This window comes from Plectropomus leopardus, chromosome 10 (assembly GCF_008729295.1).
Source record: "Plectropomus leopardus isolate mb chromosome 10, YSFRI_Pleo_2.0, whole genome shotgun sequence".
Lineage (NCBI taxonomy): Eukaryota > Metazoa > Chordata > Actinopteri > Perciformes > Serranidae > Plectropomus > Plectropomus leopardus.
The window spans coordinates 14,609,712-14,626,348 of NC_056472.1; the positions used below are offsets into that span (position 1 = coordinate 14,609,712).

Sequence of the window (16,637 nt, forward strand, 5' to 3'; positions counted from 1 at the left end):
TTACAGTGTTAATGTTGCCAAAAGTGCTAACAGCATCAACAATTCTGACAGAGCAAAAATTGTGAATATGTGGGAGAAACCAGAGGGCAAGCTTTGCATTTTTGCTCCTACGCAGTTCTGCCACCGTGGGTTGGGACAGCGTTAACAGTAATTTCCATATAAGCACAGTGCAAAGAGGTGTTAATTAGCTAGCCAGAGAGATACACACACATGGACTCACATGCACTAACATGCATGTACAGCTCGAATAATTAGCACAACAAAAAACAGAGAAGCTCAGATTACGACAAAGCACAGTGGTGGTGCGACTTCATTCCCACTCAGGACTCTATTCCATTATATCTTTACAAAGCAAATAGTTGTTGGCTATTATCCTAATGTTCTGAATGTCTCCTAAAGCACCTCTAATGATTTAATAGAGACAAAGTATGTTTGCATGATGATGAGTGTGTGGGTGCAGATGCATGCATAAAATAAGCATAATCATTCTCTTAGTCCACAGTCCTTATTAACTAGATATACTGTATATTATATGTTGAGAGATCTTCAGGAGTGAACATTTAAGCTTTGTATTTACTTAAACTAAAGAAAGAACTTAAGAAAACAGAAGATAAGTGATTATAGATAAAATGAAAGAGGGTTATTGTTGCAGACATGAGCACTTAATCTTAAACTGACAGACAAAGCAGATAAATGTTAGGGCGGATAACATGACACACTGCATTAGGGACTTCCCTCTTTTTTTTTTTAAACTGCTGCTCCCTCCCGCCAATGAGCTATGCAGCTGCTTGCGGTGGTTTCCTGCCTGCCCCCTCCACATCCTTGCCTATATAAACCCTGACTCTCCCTCTCCTCCGCACTTCTGCCTTTGTATCTGAATCCTCAACGTCAGTCGAAGGACGAGCAGACAAAATGGTGAGTAACAGCCTGGCTGATGACGTAGCCTTGAAATTTCCACTCTCTCTTCCCTTCAGCCTCCCTTTGTCTCTGTGTCTTAGCATTAGATGGATTAAACAGCCGGGCCTCCTTAATGCTCAAAAGGCCTTTGCTGTGGAGTTGAAGGTTACTGATACAAAAGCATCTTTATCCTATTAAGTTAGAATAGTTTTGAGCTGAATTTATGTAATGAAACTTTTTAGGGCATGTCTGGTGAGAATGCGAGGAGAAGAATGCCATGGGATTGTTAGTTAGGACTATGATCTGTACTCTTGGACAATCTAGGTCAGATAACACTTTATGACTTAGACTGCTTTGTCATTTTCATACTTGTTTGCTGAACTACATATGGTCATACAGTAGGAAACGTGTTACTAAAGGGAAGGAGACTTAATCATGTGCTTGTTGAGGAATTAAAGTAATCTTTAGTAAGTAAGAGTGATCAGGGTAATCGTGGCAGTGGGTGGATGGTCAGAAAGAACAGAGAAAAGAGGAGTGGTCTGGCCTAAGCAGTATGAGTTTGTTGGCAGCCATTTTGCAGCTGTTAGGAGTTTTTGGTTGGGGAGAGATGTGGAGAGAGGGAGAGGGAGACATCCCTGACTGTTACATAGCACTATGCAGCTGGACAGGATGGGGGTGGAGAGAGACACAAAAGGGGAGGGGATGAGGAAAAGGGAGGAGGTACAGGATGGAGAAGTGGGGGAAGGTTTTTCCCATCTTCTTGAGGCATGGACTTCCCGTCTGCCACATAGTGCTTTATTTGAGATGTTCATTTTTTTCTTTGGAAAAACTCCATGAAATGGGCTCTCAGGACTTTTAAAACTGCATTTCATTTGTGGCTGCATTTCCTGCCCACATTTGCTGGATTATTCTGTCCAGCAACCCTAGTGCAGACTATGGACTATCTAGTAGCTGTTTTCATTTAAATGCAGGCTTGTTTGTATGCACTTTGGGCAGCTGGAGGCTTCAGCAGTCTGCTTTGGCACGCAGCATTCAGCAGTCAATATTTTTTGTCAGCAGAGCTAGTTCCTCTCCAAACTGAGTGCAGACAGTTCAAAGAAAGAAAGGGTGCAATAAAGCGATAATGAAGTACAATATATATTCTTTGTTCTTTTTTGCCTTTTTTATAACAGCATGAAACCACTCAGCTGAGCATACTCATGAGCTAAGCTGACATACAGTGATGCACACTATAAAAGTCATCAATTATTTGTAACCAGGTAGTGCTGGATCAGGAAATACTTCAAGTGTATACAGTAATACATGAATTTAGACAGAGATATAGTGATAATATATTAGTTGGCAGCCTCCTTTAACTTACCTCTCTCTTACCTCAGCGTGAGTGTATTTCCATGCACGTCGGCCAAGCCGGAGCCCAGATGGGCAATGCATGCTGGGAGTTGTACTGTCTGGAACATGGGATCCAGCCAGATGGACAGATGCCCAGTGACAAGACCATCGGAGGTGGAGATGACTCCTTCAACACCTTCTTCAGCGAAACAGGGGCAGGAAAGCATGTTCCCAGAGCCATCTTTGTCGACCTGGAACCCACTGTCATTGGTCAGTAATGTGTGAATAGTGTGTAAATAACCATAAATGTATACATTTGACTCTGCTACAAATGCTGTACAGTAAATGCATATTTGGTAACATTTTCACAGGAAATTTAACAAGAAGATAGCTTACAATTATTACGATTTTCATTACACAAAAAATGTTCATTTATGTAGATGTTAATCATCTCTTTATTAAGAGATTTACAAAGTTTTCTGCTGCCAAAAAGTGAACAAAAAAATTACATTCAACATATCTATTTTGTCTTTCTTCAGATGAGGTGCGTACTGGAACTTACCGTCAGCTGTTCCACCCTGAGCAGCTGATTACAGGAAAGGAAGATGCTGCCAACAACTACGCCCGAGGACACTACACCATTGGCAAGGAGATCATCGATCTGGTTCTGGACAGGACTCGTAAACTGGTAAGAGCTTCATGAGTTTGCGAGGCAGGTTTATTTCTTTGGCAGTTTTGGGTAAACATGATTTAATGCTCCTAAAAACCATATTTGCCCAGCTGATTTCAGGGAAAAAAAAGAAATTAATCCAGTTTGGAATAAAATGTATAGAATAGTGACTTTTTTGTGTGTAATTTCTTACCTTTTGATTTTGCACAACTGAAGTGGGATTTCAAATAATCAAGGCAAATTTTCCTTTCAGGCTGATCAGTGCACTGGCCTGCAAGGATTCCTCATCTTCCACTCCTTTGGTGGAGGCACTGGCTCAGGGTTTACCTCCCTGTTGATGGAGAGACTGTCTGTTGATTATGGAAAGAAATCAAAACTTGAATTTGCTGTGTACCCAGCCCCCCAGGTCTCCACCGCAGTGGTGGAGCCTTACAACTCCATCCTGACCACCCACACCACCCTGGAACACTCCGACTGTGCCTTCATGGTCGACAATGAAGCCATCTACGACATTTGCCGCAGGAACCTTGATATTGAAAGGCCGACTTACACCAACCTGAACAGGCTCATCGGTCAGATTGTGTCTTCAATCACAGCCTCCCTACGCTTTGATGGAGCCCTGAATGTTGACCTGACTGAGTTCCAGACCAACTTGGTGCCCTACCCTCGTATCCACTTCCCTCTGGCCACCTATGCTCCGGTCATCTCTGCTGAGAAAGCCTACCATGAGCAGCTGTCTGTTGCTGACATTACCAATGCTTGCTTTGAGCCAGCCAACCAGATGGTGAAGTGTGATCCTCGTCATGGTAAATACATGGCCTGCTGTCTGCTGTATCGTGGTGATGTGGTGCCCAAAGACGTCAACTCTGCCATTGCTGCCATCAAGACCAAACGCACCATCCAGTTTGTGGACTGGTGCCCTACTGGCTTCAAGGTGGGCATCAACTACCAGCCTCCAACAGTGGTTCCCGGAGGAGACCTGGCCAAGGTGCAGAGGGCTGTGTGCATGCTGAGCAACACCACCGCCATCGCTGAGGCCTGGGCCCGTCTTGACCACAAGTTTGACCTCATGTATGCCAAGAGAGCCTTTGTCCACTGGTATGTTGGGGAGGGCATGGAGGAGGGAGAGTTCTCAGAGGCCAGAGAAGACATGGCTGCCCTGGAGAAGGATTATGAAGAAGTCGGCACTGACAGCATGGGAGAGGAAGATGAAGAGGGTGAGGAGTATTGAAGGGCCAAACATCATCCAGGCTTTGTCATCACACATTCCGAAAGTTATCATGAATGTAACACATTCCCAACAACACTCTGATAACCTGTGGTGGTGATCAATATCAGTATTATCAATAAAATGTTCTCATGAACCTTTTAAATGATGAATTGTGGTTATTTCTGAACTTGTCCAGCATAGCCATATTTATATTGTAAATTATTACAACAACAATAGCTAAACACCTTGCTAGCTGATAATAAACCTTTTATACTGAATAATCTGGAATGATCTCAGACTATAGACCTTTGCATTTAACATTTACAACTGCCACAGATCATACCCAGCCTTCAGAGGCAACCCGTAATATCGTTAGCACTGTGATGAAATTTATAAAGACCGCTGTCTTTAAAAAGTAAACATACACAATATTTGAGCAAGATCAAATCAATAGTAGCGCCCAAATAAATATATTTATCAGAGTAAACATAGATTAAAAAAATCTTCACTACGTATTTTGTTAAATTTCCATTAGACAGGACTTCAGAATGTGTGCTTACATGCAGTTCCCATTAATATACAAAGGAAAGTCCAACTTCCTGCCTTTTTGTGCCTTGTTGATGATTAGCCACAAAGTATACAATGGGGCCAGACAGGCCTTGAACCCGCAGTTACTTCCCTCAGCCACCAGATGGGAGAAATGTAACCAGTTGGTAAAGTTTGAGTTACTTTGGTCCACTGACGCAGCATGCAAAGAAATTTAGAGTTTAAACATGACTGACCAGTCCATGAGCTCATCATGTGATCCTGATGACACACACACTGAACTACAGACCTACTTTCTGGTGAGCTACACTTCTCTGGTCAACTAACTTTGATGTACTTTATACTGTACTTTGCTCTCACTGAACAGTGAGTTTATAAAGGGCTAATACTCTTCTATCACTACAATATGTTCCTCCTTCATATACTCCTTTATAAGGACACTTAACTGTAGTTATAAACAGCAAAAAGTTCTCAGCTCCTTTACCCAAGTAAGAACATTAGTAACCACTAGGTAAAAACACTTCATTATAATTAACTGTTTAACTGTGTTCAAAGTCTTAAGAGCAGAAAAACTGTATTTAAAGAACTCATGCAGCAGAATCGTCCTTTTAGAATTATAATAAAGATTGTAGGTTGAATGAATAATTACTGAATGATTATTGAAACATTGTAGCTGGTCCATGTTGACTTATTTTTGACTGAAGATTTATAGAAACTGTCCTTATGCATGTATTAATCTGCATAGTAGCTATGGCTGTCAAATAAATGAAGTACCCATAAAGGAAAATACTTAAGTGAAGTATACCTAAAAAATTGAACTTAGTTGCCTCCTTGAGTAAACTGTTCATTTCCCCACTGCATTTGTAACACTATAATTAGCATTTATCTAAATAGTTATTTTTAAGATGACATGAAATTAAAGTGTTTCCGGTTAAAAATTCATAAAAAATTATACATTCATAAAAATTCATAATAAACATAGATATATTTTTTTTCAAAATACTTATAATAAATGACTATTCTTACTATTCTTCTTCTTCTTCTTCTTCTTCTTCTTCTTCTTATTATTATTATTATTATTAATGTATGTATTTGTTTGTATATTTATTATGTTAATTTTTTCTAATTTGTTTACTTTTTGGGTGTCTGGGGAGTATGGAATATGTGTGTTTTTATGTTTGTGAGAATATTTACTAAAAAAAAAAAAAAAAAAAAAAGTTTAAACAGAAAAGAAAAAAATATGTTAACAGCTCTTGTAGGCCTAATAATTTGCTCCATGTGTCTATCCTGAATGGTCGGCCATAGTAGGTTTCCGTGACTACCATGAGAAGTTGCTGGTCTTATGGGTTAAGCCACATTATGCATTAGCATGCAGAGCAACAGGCGGTTGTTGAGGCAGGGCGGGTCTGACGACGCTTCCAGTCTCTTCCAGACGCTCTATTTTTTTGCTCTCAGCTGATAATGACGTAGCGCGTGCAGCTTAGACCAGCACACGAGACAAACAGGGCTGTAACTGTCCACTTGCTTGCCAGATAGGGGGGCAGTGGAGCAGGGCGCAGAAGTATAGCGGTACACTGCAGACATATCGTGTAGTTAGAAAATATTTGTGTCGTGGAGGCGGAGAGGAGGACTAAAGGAGGAGGCTGACTGTGCGGCCGTCACGAAAAGAGGGGGAGCGCATACCAGAGGCACCGCTACAATAATAACTAATTCATTGTCGCTCCAAACCGGTGGACAAACGTAGGCCAAAAGACTCACACGGTAGGTCCTTATATCTTTGGCTAGTCTGGATAAGTTGTGGCTATCAATCCACCATGTAGCTTAGCTTCTACAGTTTATTGACGCTCAACTTTACCATAATATGTGGGATGTGTGAATCGAAATACCAAATAATGCAAATGGTACCCATAATGTTAATGCTACGTAATTTTTACAGCAATAAAGACAGCACCCGTGCCTGCAACTGCATCTGTCCGTGTATGTAAGTTTGTGTAGGCCCACAGTCATGTCAGCAGCAGTTGTCAGATGCCATGACGCTAGAAATAACATAGTTATAATATTCGTGTCAGCACATGACTGTTCCCGAGGGGACACAGAAAGTTAAGTTTAGTTATTTTACCTCGGTTTGGAAATCCCCCTCAGACCTAAAACTGTTGATGTCCACTAATGCGATTGGCATGGGGCTGACTAATTGAACAACTGACTGTACTAAGGTCTAATCATTTTAAGGTTACACTTTATATTAGCCTACTTATTTAAAAAAAAAAAAAAGGTTAAAAATTAAAAACATTTTGTACAGCATTTTAATCTAAGTAATACATAAATAATACTTGGGCATCCATCCAGCCCAATCCAAAACTTCTTTTGCTGAACATGAAAATATGTTTTTCCCTATAAAACACAACTACTACACCATAAAGCCTTATTATGATTCACTGAATTAAAATTATCTGTGTTATTACATCAGTGTATCAATAAGTATGTCACATTAACTAGAACTTTCTAGTTAGCTTGTGAAAACAGTTTTATAAATTGTATTAATACATAAAAACAAACACTGTTGTCATAGCAGGATAGTCTACAGCAAACACTGGGTATGCTAATGGCCATTTAATGGGCTGATAATGCCTAAGAACCTTATAGTAGGTGTGGCAAGTCCCTTCTAACCCATATCTTTGAGTCAAATAGCGGCCTTTCAGTGGGCTGATAACATCCATATTGGGTGACAATATGCTTCATATTTGGGCTAAAATTAAAATACATAATTGCATAATTGGGTAGTGTCGTGTCTCTGAGAGTTCACGGATTGCTTAATGAAACACTAATTGTTTTTAAATTATGGCCATAGATTTGAGACTTGAGTACAGTATTGATTCTGGTCTAAATCAATATGGCAGTCAACATCTAATTACTCATTGCTTGTGTGAATCATGATGGCTTATCTTGTCAGTGCAGATCACGTGTTGGTTCAACTTAATGTGACTTTAATGGCATTACATTGAATTATTTGGCAAAATGTATTTTAGATTAATTTTGTGGGAACTTTTGATCAGGCAAAAGATCAGTTGAGGTAAATTTCAATTACTGTGAAATGGAGATAAACACATTATTGTCACAACTCTAATAAATTCAGATGTTGGCAGTTACTCTGGCAGATTAGTGCTCTGCTTTGGTTAAAGCTGTATTTTGGTAACTTTTATTAAAATAATAAGTCATATTTGCTGAAACTGTCACTATATTTTTAAAGAAGTACATGAAGTGGTCTGTGAAAAATCATGGCCCTCCTCCTCTTCCTACTGCTCAAATGTTTTCAGAAAAACATTTTAGTGGTCTGTTTAGTTGTAAAATGAGAAGTAGCGAGTGTGAGAGGCAATACAGTAACAGAATCTTGATTCATATTGGATCAACGCTGCTGAGTTTGACAGTTTGACCACAGCTCATGAGCAGTGACTGACATGATTAACAGCTGTGTTAGGCCATTAGAAGCACTAAAACACAATACATTAGGCAGATGAATATGATTTTTTTTTCCAGAGATTATCTGTCTCATTTAGTGCTGTTTTAATATAGTAACAGTTTTAGCTTAATGATTTTTACCACCTACAGCTTAAATGTTGGGCAGAGCATGTTTGGAATTACATGATGTTATCAAACCACATGTACAAATAGCCGATCATAACAGATATAACAAAACTAACAAGCTAGTGAGGGAGATGTCCTCGTTAGTTTTGTGTGCACACGCCCACACAGTCCTGAGAAAAGGTCTAAAGAGACAAAGAAAGTGGAGGCGCTTGTGTGTGGGATCTAGATCTAAAAACGGAAATTATGCTTTTCCAAAATCTGTTTTTGTCAACACTTTAGAGTGTACAGAAGGAAAACATCCGTTTACTTTACATATTCCCATCTTTAGCCATTTCTCACTCAGCCCATGCTGTAGTTTTGTGTGAAAATTAAATAAATAAGTATAAAGCTGTTTCTTTTCCTTTTTTGGATTTTAGAACATACCACAGATTCCAAGGATTTATAAACTCTTTGGCATCAGAGACTGTAATTTGAAAAATGCAGAATGTGTGTATCCAATTAGAGTTGAGTATGTTCTGTGTTTAAAAGAAATCTTATTTGTATTTTCTTTCCAAGGGTGGTGTGGTGAGGAGTGAAAGGAGGCAACATGGTGGATTACTATAACATCCTGGGAGTGCCCAAAACAGCTTCTCAGGATGACATAAAGAAGGCGTGAGTATTCTAGTTCAAGTCTTTATAATTATTCATAAAAAATACAGAAATATTCCTCCTGAATATAATTTTAGATGCAACATCCGTTTTAAAACTGCCAGGTTATATAAGCCTTAAAAAATGGAGTTTGCTTCAAAAATAAGCAGTTTCTTAGTTTTATGTGTCTGGGTTTTATGGACTTCAGACCAAATTTGAATTGGATTTCAAAGAAAAATGTTTTCAGTCAGAACATGTGTAAAAGAAAAAAACACTAAATATATAATAACTCATTCTACATTGTAACTAAACCCATAAATAGAGGGTTGAGAACCACTGGTTTGAAAAATACAGACTTCTCTGAAGCATGAAATGGTCTTAGTTGGCTGGTGTCTTTTTTCTCAAAGGTTCTCCACAATGCATTGTCTGCTGTTGTAGTAGAGACCATAGTACAATGTCACTTTTATGTATGAGTCAGTGTTTTTGTTTGTGTGCTCAGGTACAGGAAACTGGCACTTAAATGGCATCCAGACAAAAATCCAGACAACAAGGAGGCAGCAGAGAAAAAGTTTAAAGAACTGGCCGAGGCCTATGAAGTCCTATCTGACAGTAAGTCGGGGCGTTTCAAACATGACAACATAAACTTTCTAAATGGGTCCAAGTGTATTTCAGTGTTTGTTTATGCATTAGTTGACAGGAAGAAAACAGGGACCAAAGCTGTTGCCATAGCAACAGAATAGCAGTGAAACAGTCTATATATTTATGTGTGTGTGTGTGTGTGTGTGTGTGTGTGTGTGTTTGTTAGATGAGTGGCATTTATCGAGTGTCTGTTGGAGGCTGATCTTATGTGTTATGAATCTGAATCTTAACTTCATTCTTAAACAGTTTTTTGTTTGTCTACTGCTGCACAGAGAGTAAGCGTGACGAATACGACAGATTTGGAAGTGAAAAAATGCGATACACAGGTAAATAAACCTTGCTTCAGTGAGATACTGAGATGTTACTGCATCTGTTACCACTCATTCTTCCCTCCTCACTCTGCTCGATTGCTCTTTACCTACCTAACCCCTACGACTTTATTTTCCAGGTTCCTCCAGCTCAGACTTTTCATCAGATTTCCCGGGATTCACCTTCACATTCCGCAACCCAGATGAGGTGTTCAGAGAGTTTTTTGGCAGCCAGGATCCTTTCAGTAACTTCTTTGGTAAGTCAATATTCATGTGGGGTTTAATCAGCACTTTTTATTATTTTTGTACAAATATATCGTGCAGGGTGGTGGTGGTGGGGCATTGCTATAATCGAAGTAATCGATCATGACTTTGGGAGTCAGCTTATCCTACTAAGAGTCTTTGTATTCATTAACTCATGGGGCAATATTTACAAATACCAGTAAAAACAGAAGATCCCATTCTTCTTCGTGAGTTGGCATCACAAACACTCACTGTAATATTACACCTAACTTAACAGCAGAGTATTTAAGACATTTTAAGTCTCTCTTTCTCTCATCCAGATGATTTCTCATCGTTTGGAGGCTCATCGTCTCGCCTCGGCCCTGGCCGGTTCTTTTCTTTTCCATCAGCAGGAGGTAAACAGTTACATGCTGAAAGTTGCATGGGGAATACAGTATCCTGTGTAGCTGTTGAATTAGGTATCATGGCATATTATACTGTGGCATTGTGCATGTCTACCAATGTTCTCAGTGAAAATCACACACGGTTGGTATTAGTGAGATTCCTAAATGAAATAAATCTCCTTTCCTCTCATCATCTGCAGCTGATTTTACCTCCTTCTCCTCTTCCTTTGGTGGTTTGAATGGGATGGACAGCCTGGGAGGAGGCATGGGCAACTTTAAATCAGTTTCCACCTCCACTCGCATTATAAATGGCAAACGCACCACCACCAAGAAGTATGTAAAGCTGTCCTTAGGAAATTTACACATCCTGGCAGATGTAGTACTTTCAAATTTTTTATGATTTTTTATACCACTAGGAGCACATGGTCAAGAGAGTATTTTTTAGAAAATCATCCGAAATCTGTCATTATTGCACAGTTTTGTTTCCTACACTTTCAAAACTCTTTTAATGTGATACGTCACTGAAACTACATTAAAATTATCATTAATACAGGTTTTCAGCATAGTACACTGGTTTGATTTTTTATTTTGAGCGTATTCTCAAATTCCTAGGTTTTTCTTTGCTTAGGACATCATACATGTTATATAACTGCAAACCTGAAGATAAAAGTGCAAACCAAGTGCTAACTATTCTTTCTCATTGTGTTTTGAATTATACATAAATGCAACTTGATATTTGGGTAATTTTTCTTTTCTCAGGATGCAATTTGCTTTTCTTTTTTTCAAATACAAGGTACAAGGTAGATTTATTAGTCATTTTAACATAGTTATAAAATAACTACAATGTATGGCTGTAGAGCTTTCATAGTAGCTCTTTTTGTTGGTGCTATTTTCTAAACTGACTTATAGTAACCCACACAGATAAACAAATAATTCTTCTGTGCATTTCCTTTCTAACAGGATAAAAGAGAACGGACAGGAAAGAACAGAGATTGAGGAGGATGGGGTGTTAAAGACTGTCCTAATTAATGGTAAGGTCACACACACACACACACACACACACACACACACACACACACACACACACAAGTGTAACAAAGAAACTTATGCAATATTTTCTACCCCTTCACTGTTTTCAAATTGCTTTTGTCAAGAAAAGTTCAGCCTTGCTGCATGTGTGTACATACCGTATGTAAGTTGTGTTGTTGTGTGTATTGTTCCAGGTGTGGAGGACGAGATGGCTCTCGCACTGGAGCTGAGTCGACGAGAGGGACAAACGCCTCAGAAGCCACATATCCAAAACAAATCATCTGCCGAGTCTGACAGATCTCGCTCCAGCTCTGAAGCCACACGTCGATCATTTAGCTCCGCCCCCTTCTACAACTACGGCGTTGCGGGCAGCAGCGAGGATGACGAAGACGATGAGGAACTGCAGATGGCTTTGGCATGCAGCCTGTCGGAAATGGAAGCCCAGCAGAGAGCAGCTGTTACCAACATCATAAAAGGTGCTGTGCGTCAGGGCAAAGCCATGAGTAACAAAACCATGAGTGACAAAACTGGAGATAAAGTTTTTAAGACTACAAATATTAATGCGGTTCGCACTGAAAGGGTTGTTAATGGGGGGAATGTTGAGGAGAGGAAGTTTAAAATGGGCTCTGACGGTAGGTGGGAAGAGGTGAAAAAGGAAACCAGGGAAGAGGTGGGAAACGAAACCAGGGAAGAGGTGGGAAAGGAAACCAGGAAACCAGACTTGTCTCCCGAGTCTTCTACAACCGCCACCACTACACCATTAAGCCAAAGCACTGAAGAAGAGTTTGAACCTGCCATGAAAAATAGTGATGGCAGTACAAAAAAGAAAAAGAAGTGCGGGTGCATTGTGTGCTAATGCAGTGTGTGTGTGCCTTATTTTTTATACTTACCTCAGTGTTCTGCCTACAGTCAGACTAATGTGATGTGGTGTGCAGACTCTTAATTTGAGGCAGTGCCGTAGCTGATCACACAGCTTTCAGGCTTCTTAACACCTCCAAAAGAGACTGAGTTTGACAGGGTGCCAACACAGTCCTTTCCATATAATTAGCCAGTACAGCTAAAAGATAAAACAGAATGTGAAGCAGTATAGAGGACTGTATCTGAACATACTGTATATAAATTTGCCAAATATTTACATCGACTGAAAAGAGAGGGATTAACATGGAGTTCGATGTGGCCAAGTTGGGACAGAGAGTGGTGTGTGCACGTACATGTTTTCTGTCTGCGTCTCTGTGTGTTTGGGACAGTGGAGACCGTGCCATAGAAGTTTCTCATTCTGACTCTCTGGCAAAGGGAATGTATCAGAACTGACTCCGCCCGGTCTGAAACAATAGATAGATCGAAATCTAAAGCAGGCCGCAGAACCTTCTCTGGTGATTTTCATCATGACAGAAAAACTAGTTTAATTAAAAAAGACCTCTGTTAATTGGCCTGCTGAGACACACACACACACACACACACACACACACACACACACACACACACACACACACACACACACACACACACACACACACACACACACACACACACACACACACACACACACACAGAGAACACTCGCTCCCCAGTCAGAATTGTTCAAACTGGTAGCTTTCTAACTTTCACACTGTTGCAAAGCTGCAATGCACTGCTATCACGTATCCCTGAATGCAAGTCTTGGCATTTATACACTTTTACTAAAATATCATGACCGTATTTGGTGTGATTGAAGATTAGGGAAAAGGAGGAATTCATGAAGCTGGAAGGCAAAGCACAATGCAGAATGTATGCAGCATCATAAGTGATTGTAAACCACAGTTGCAAATCATTATTATATAAATCTTTCATACTTAGATCCTTTTGGTGCCTTACTCCATTTGAACTACTTTACTATGTTTGTATTTTGCTTACATGAACACCACAAATGTGCCAAGTCAGAAAAACAAGCTATACATTTGTGACTGGGTGTTTTGAGTGAGAGTGGTTTAATTCGATTGCATTGTGATGGTTGTGTGAATGTTTAAAAACATGGAGCTTCATCATCAAGTCAGTGCTAGGTATGATTGGGCTTGGACTGGTTTGAACTGCTAGGGAAAGGGCTGTAGCTTGCTTTTCCTTCTATCAGCATCTGTTGATCAAGTGCAGCGTGAAAAAACCTAATCTCAGCCTAACCTAATCCTGAGCTGCTTAATGTGCAAAATTACACAGACTGTTAGCTGCTGAACTTGGAATACATTGATACTTAAAAATAATTAGCAAAAATGCCAAAATTAAGAACATAGCTTGAGATTAAATCTTAATAGTTCCTGTTTTGGTTTTAGATTCTGATGTGATATTTTTGCATTCAACAGTTTTTCATTTTGCCATGTCAGCCACAGCTGGGATGAGTTTTGTGTCGTATTAATATCATATTGTGTGTTTGTTGCCATATACAGTGTGTCCCCACCCTTATATCAGAGCAAGACATACTTTCAAAGTGACAGTGTAGTGAATTGTTTTAGGAACAGTTGTCTTTGCAAAGTCCGTGCTGGTGTGTTATTTGGACAGAGAGACTTCAATGAAGTGAAAAGAACTTTCTGAATTTAGTCTTATTATAAGGCCAATCCAATATGTGAGCTACCCTACCCAACACATGCATACATATTTTTGGGATAGAATAATAATAACTGCTGTAAATGTAACCATTTTCTGTGAAATAAGTTTGGAAGTCACAAAAAAGTCCTGTTGGTGCCAAAACACAAAAGGGTAAAAGAAAAAAGACTAGTGCCAGTAACGTGTTTAAAAAAATAGTTTTTTTTACTAATGTTCAAATACGCATCTGTCTTAATAAGTACCTAACAGCATTACAGGCAGTGTCCCTACCCCTTCCCTGCTTTTAATTGCTCATAGAGCACAACTATAGGGTGGCAGTGGTGTGAGATTTTCAGGGTACAAAAAATGTCCTCGAAAATATCACGGGTTCACAGTGTCACATTTTATTATTATTATTATTATTATTAATTACTATGACCCTTAAAATAATAAAATCAAGATTTTGGGGATTAAGCAAAGGTTTTATTATAACTGGAATGTGAAACTATTTTTTAATGGAGTTTGTGCAAAATGTTTAACAGGCAGTTGAGGAGGAAATGAAACATGCATGTAAGATTTTCCATCCTCTGTCATTTATTTTTCAATACCATAGATCTGCAAATGTACATGGTATAATGACCGTCAATCTTTATACAACAGTATACTGTGAAACTGGAATACTACTGCAACCCTATAGTTTATGTGAGTGTATTTTTGAGCACTTGATTTATTTTGCATTGCATGAGTTTTGCTCTCACTTTAAAGGATAACCATCTTCACTGGCAAAAATGACGCACAGCTGCGAGAACACATCATCAGTTGAGACAGATTCAAAAAATGTTATTGTCTCTGAGTTGTTTATCATTTCTCCTCTCCAAAGTGTTATTGCGTGTGGAGAGGGAATAAGAAAGAGGCAGATGGTTTCTTTTATAAATATATATCTGCCTGTATTATTTGTACTACACTGAACTGAGTTTTTTTTGTTATTTTTATTTCAAGATTGTTAAAAAGGAAATAACAAAATAAAGATTGAGCCCAAGAGGATATTTGGAATATTTGACTTATTTCAGAATATGGCAGTAGGTTTTGCATTTTCCACAAAATGTCACTCATTTCTTGCTATCCTTGTACTGCCATTATTATTTCAACTGACGATACATAAAACAAACTGCAGTTCTGCTTGCCCTCGTATTGAATTGTTCTTCATTCATGTAGATCAGTCATTTTAAAAGTAATGAAAATATTTAATTAGTTTATTTACATTTTTTAGGACCAACAAAACATGATCAGTATGATCACATATAATTTCACCTAGTATGTTGTCCAAACCGATGTGTCTCTATTTACTTACTCAGTTTTTAGTGATACTGACTCTTTACACTTCCTTTAAAAGCTGATCATCAAAAATCTGCCCGTTTCTCATTTATTTATCTCTTTGCTCACCATGACCCAAACCTTATTTAATGCCATTAGCTTTCACCTGTTTTCACTACAAACTTAACTGTTTTAAGATTTTTATAACTATTATTTTAATGTCATCCAAACCATTCGAAACAAAAAATCCCACGAACAGTAGATGTCCATGTATAGCTATCCTACACCAATCATCACACATTTTATTTGACAATTTGTTATCAAACATCGTTTGCTAATATCTTCTGCTTACATTTTAGTTTTATCCCTCAGCTAACAATATGCCACTCTTACCTTTTAATGCCTCTCGCGCTGTCAGGTTGTGAGCTCTTACTTTCTGTGTCTAGATCTCACTGTGACATAGAAATAAAACGTTATTTGTTAAATTGGTAGTGTGAAAAATGCACTTGATTGTAAGCACACCATTTGGCCTTCAACTGGAATTTATTGTCTTACACTTCCTGCTTCCTGTTTCAGACTCAGACTTCGAGGCCTTCACAAGCTAACCTGATTGGCTCATGCTGTGCTGTGCCCTAAGCCCTGCCCTGAGGTAACGACCCAGTGTTCACCTGAAGCACCTTGAAAGTCTCCACATAAACCACATGCAGATGATGAAGTCCCATCTTTCATAGAAGTCACATTTATACCTGGTGATTTTTGCAGTATCTGCAATATTGTTAACATGTCCTTGTACATTTACTCCTACAGGTGAAAGGTCAATTCCCCATGATGCACTTGTCTATCTCTGCCCACCACAGCTTCTACCTGCTGAATGACACTTAAAAAAAAGATAAAAATGTGTATTTTATATTTATGTGTGTGAATGTGTGTACATAGCTCATGTGGAGTAAAAGACTGGAAACTTTGTATTTTGAAACCCAAGGAAATAGTTCTAATCATCTCTGCATTAACATACACTGTGTCAGCTGAATTTTGAGTCATGCCTGGAAGTAAAAACTGATCAATAAGATATATAAAGCAGAGAAAATAAAACATTTCTTGCTGACTTCTCTGCATCAGTCCGTGATAGTTTATCTCTGCAACAGGCAATGTCAGATCTAAAGGAGCTGCATGAAATATTCAGAGCATATGATTTAGATTGATTTAGAGTCTGGAGCAAGATTATCTGCACACTGTTCATGGAGATAACAGAGTCTGTGGCAATTCAATAAACAGTGCTAACAACAGTCCTGACAGAGCTAACAGGG

At 38.9% G+C, this 16,637-nt stretch overlaps 2 protein-coding genes across 3 annotated transcripts; both read left to right on the forward strand.

The window, feature by feature from the left end:
- Positions 1-834: 834 nt before the first annotated feature.
- On the forward strand, positions 835-4,269 carry LOC121949426 (tubulin alpha chain). The gene is made up of 4 exons (XM_042495110.1): positions 835-915; positions 2,274-2,496; positions 2,766-2,914; positions 3,150-4,269. The coding sequence occupies exons 1-4, from the start codon at positions 913-915 to the stop codon at positions 4,125-4,127; spliced, it is 1,353 nt and encodes a 450-aa protein (XP_042351044.1). The 5' UTR covers positions 835-912; the 3' UTR covers positions 4,128-4,269.
- Positions 4,270-5,956: 1,687 nt separating this feature from the next.
- dnajb2 (DnaJ heat shock protein family (Hsp40) member B2) lies at positions 5,957-16,619 on the forward strand. 2 transcript variants are annotated; one of them, XM_042495112.1, is made up of 11 exons: positions 5,990-6,413; positions 8,790-8,885; positions 9,361-9,470; positions 9,773-9,826; positions 9,949-10,065; positions 10,372-10,446; positions 10,635-10,767; positions 11,395-11,465; positions 11,658-11,939; positions 15,907-15,979; positions 16,138-16,619. In XM_042495112.1, the coding sequence occupies exons 2-10, from the start codon at positions 8,821-8,823 to the stop codon at positions 15,933-15,935; spliced, it is 936 nt and encodes a 311-aa protein (XP_042351046.1). In that variant the 5' UTR covers positions 5,990-6,413; positions 8,790-8,820; the 3' UTR covers positions 15,936-15,979; positions 16,138-16,619. The 2 variants fall into 2 exon arrangements, with proteins under 2 accessions (XP_042351045.1, XP_042351046.1); XM_042495111.1 differs by lacking the exons at positions 15,907-15,979; positions 16,138-16,619 and having other exon boundaries at positions 5,957-6,413; positions 11,658-12,934.
- The last annotated feature ends 18 nt before the right edge of the window (positions 16,620-16,637 follow it).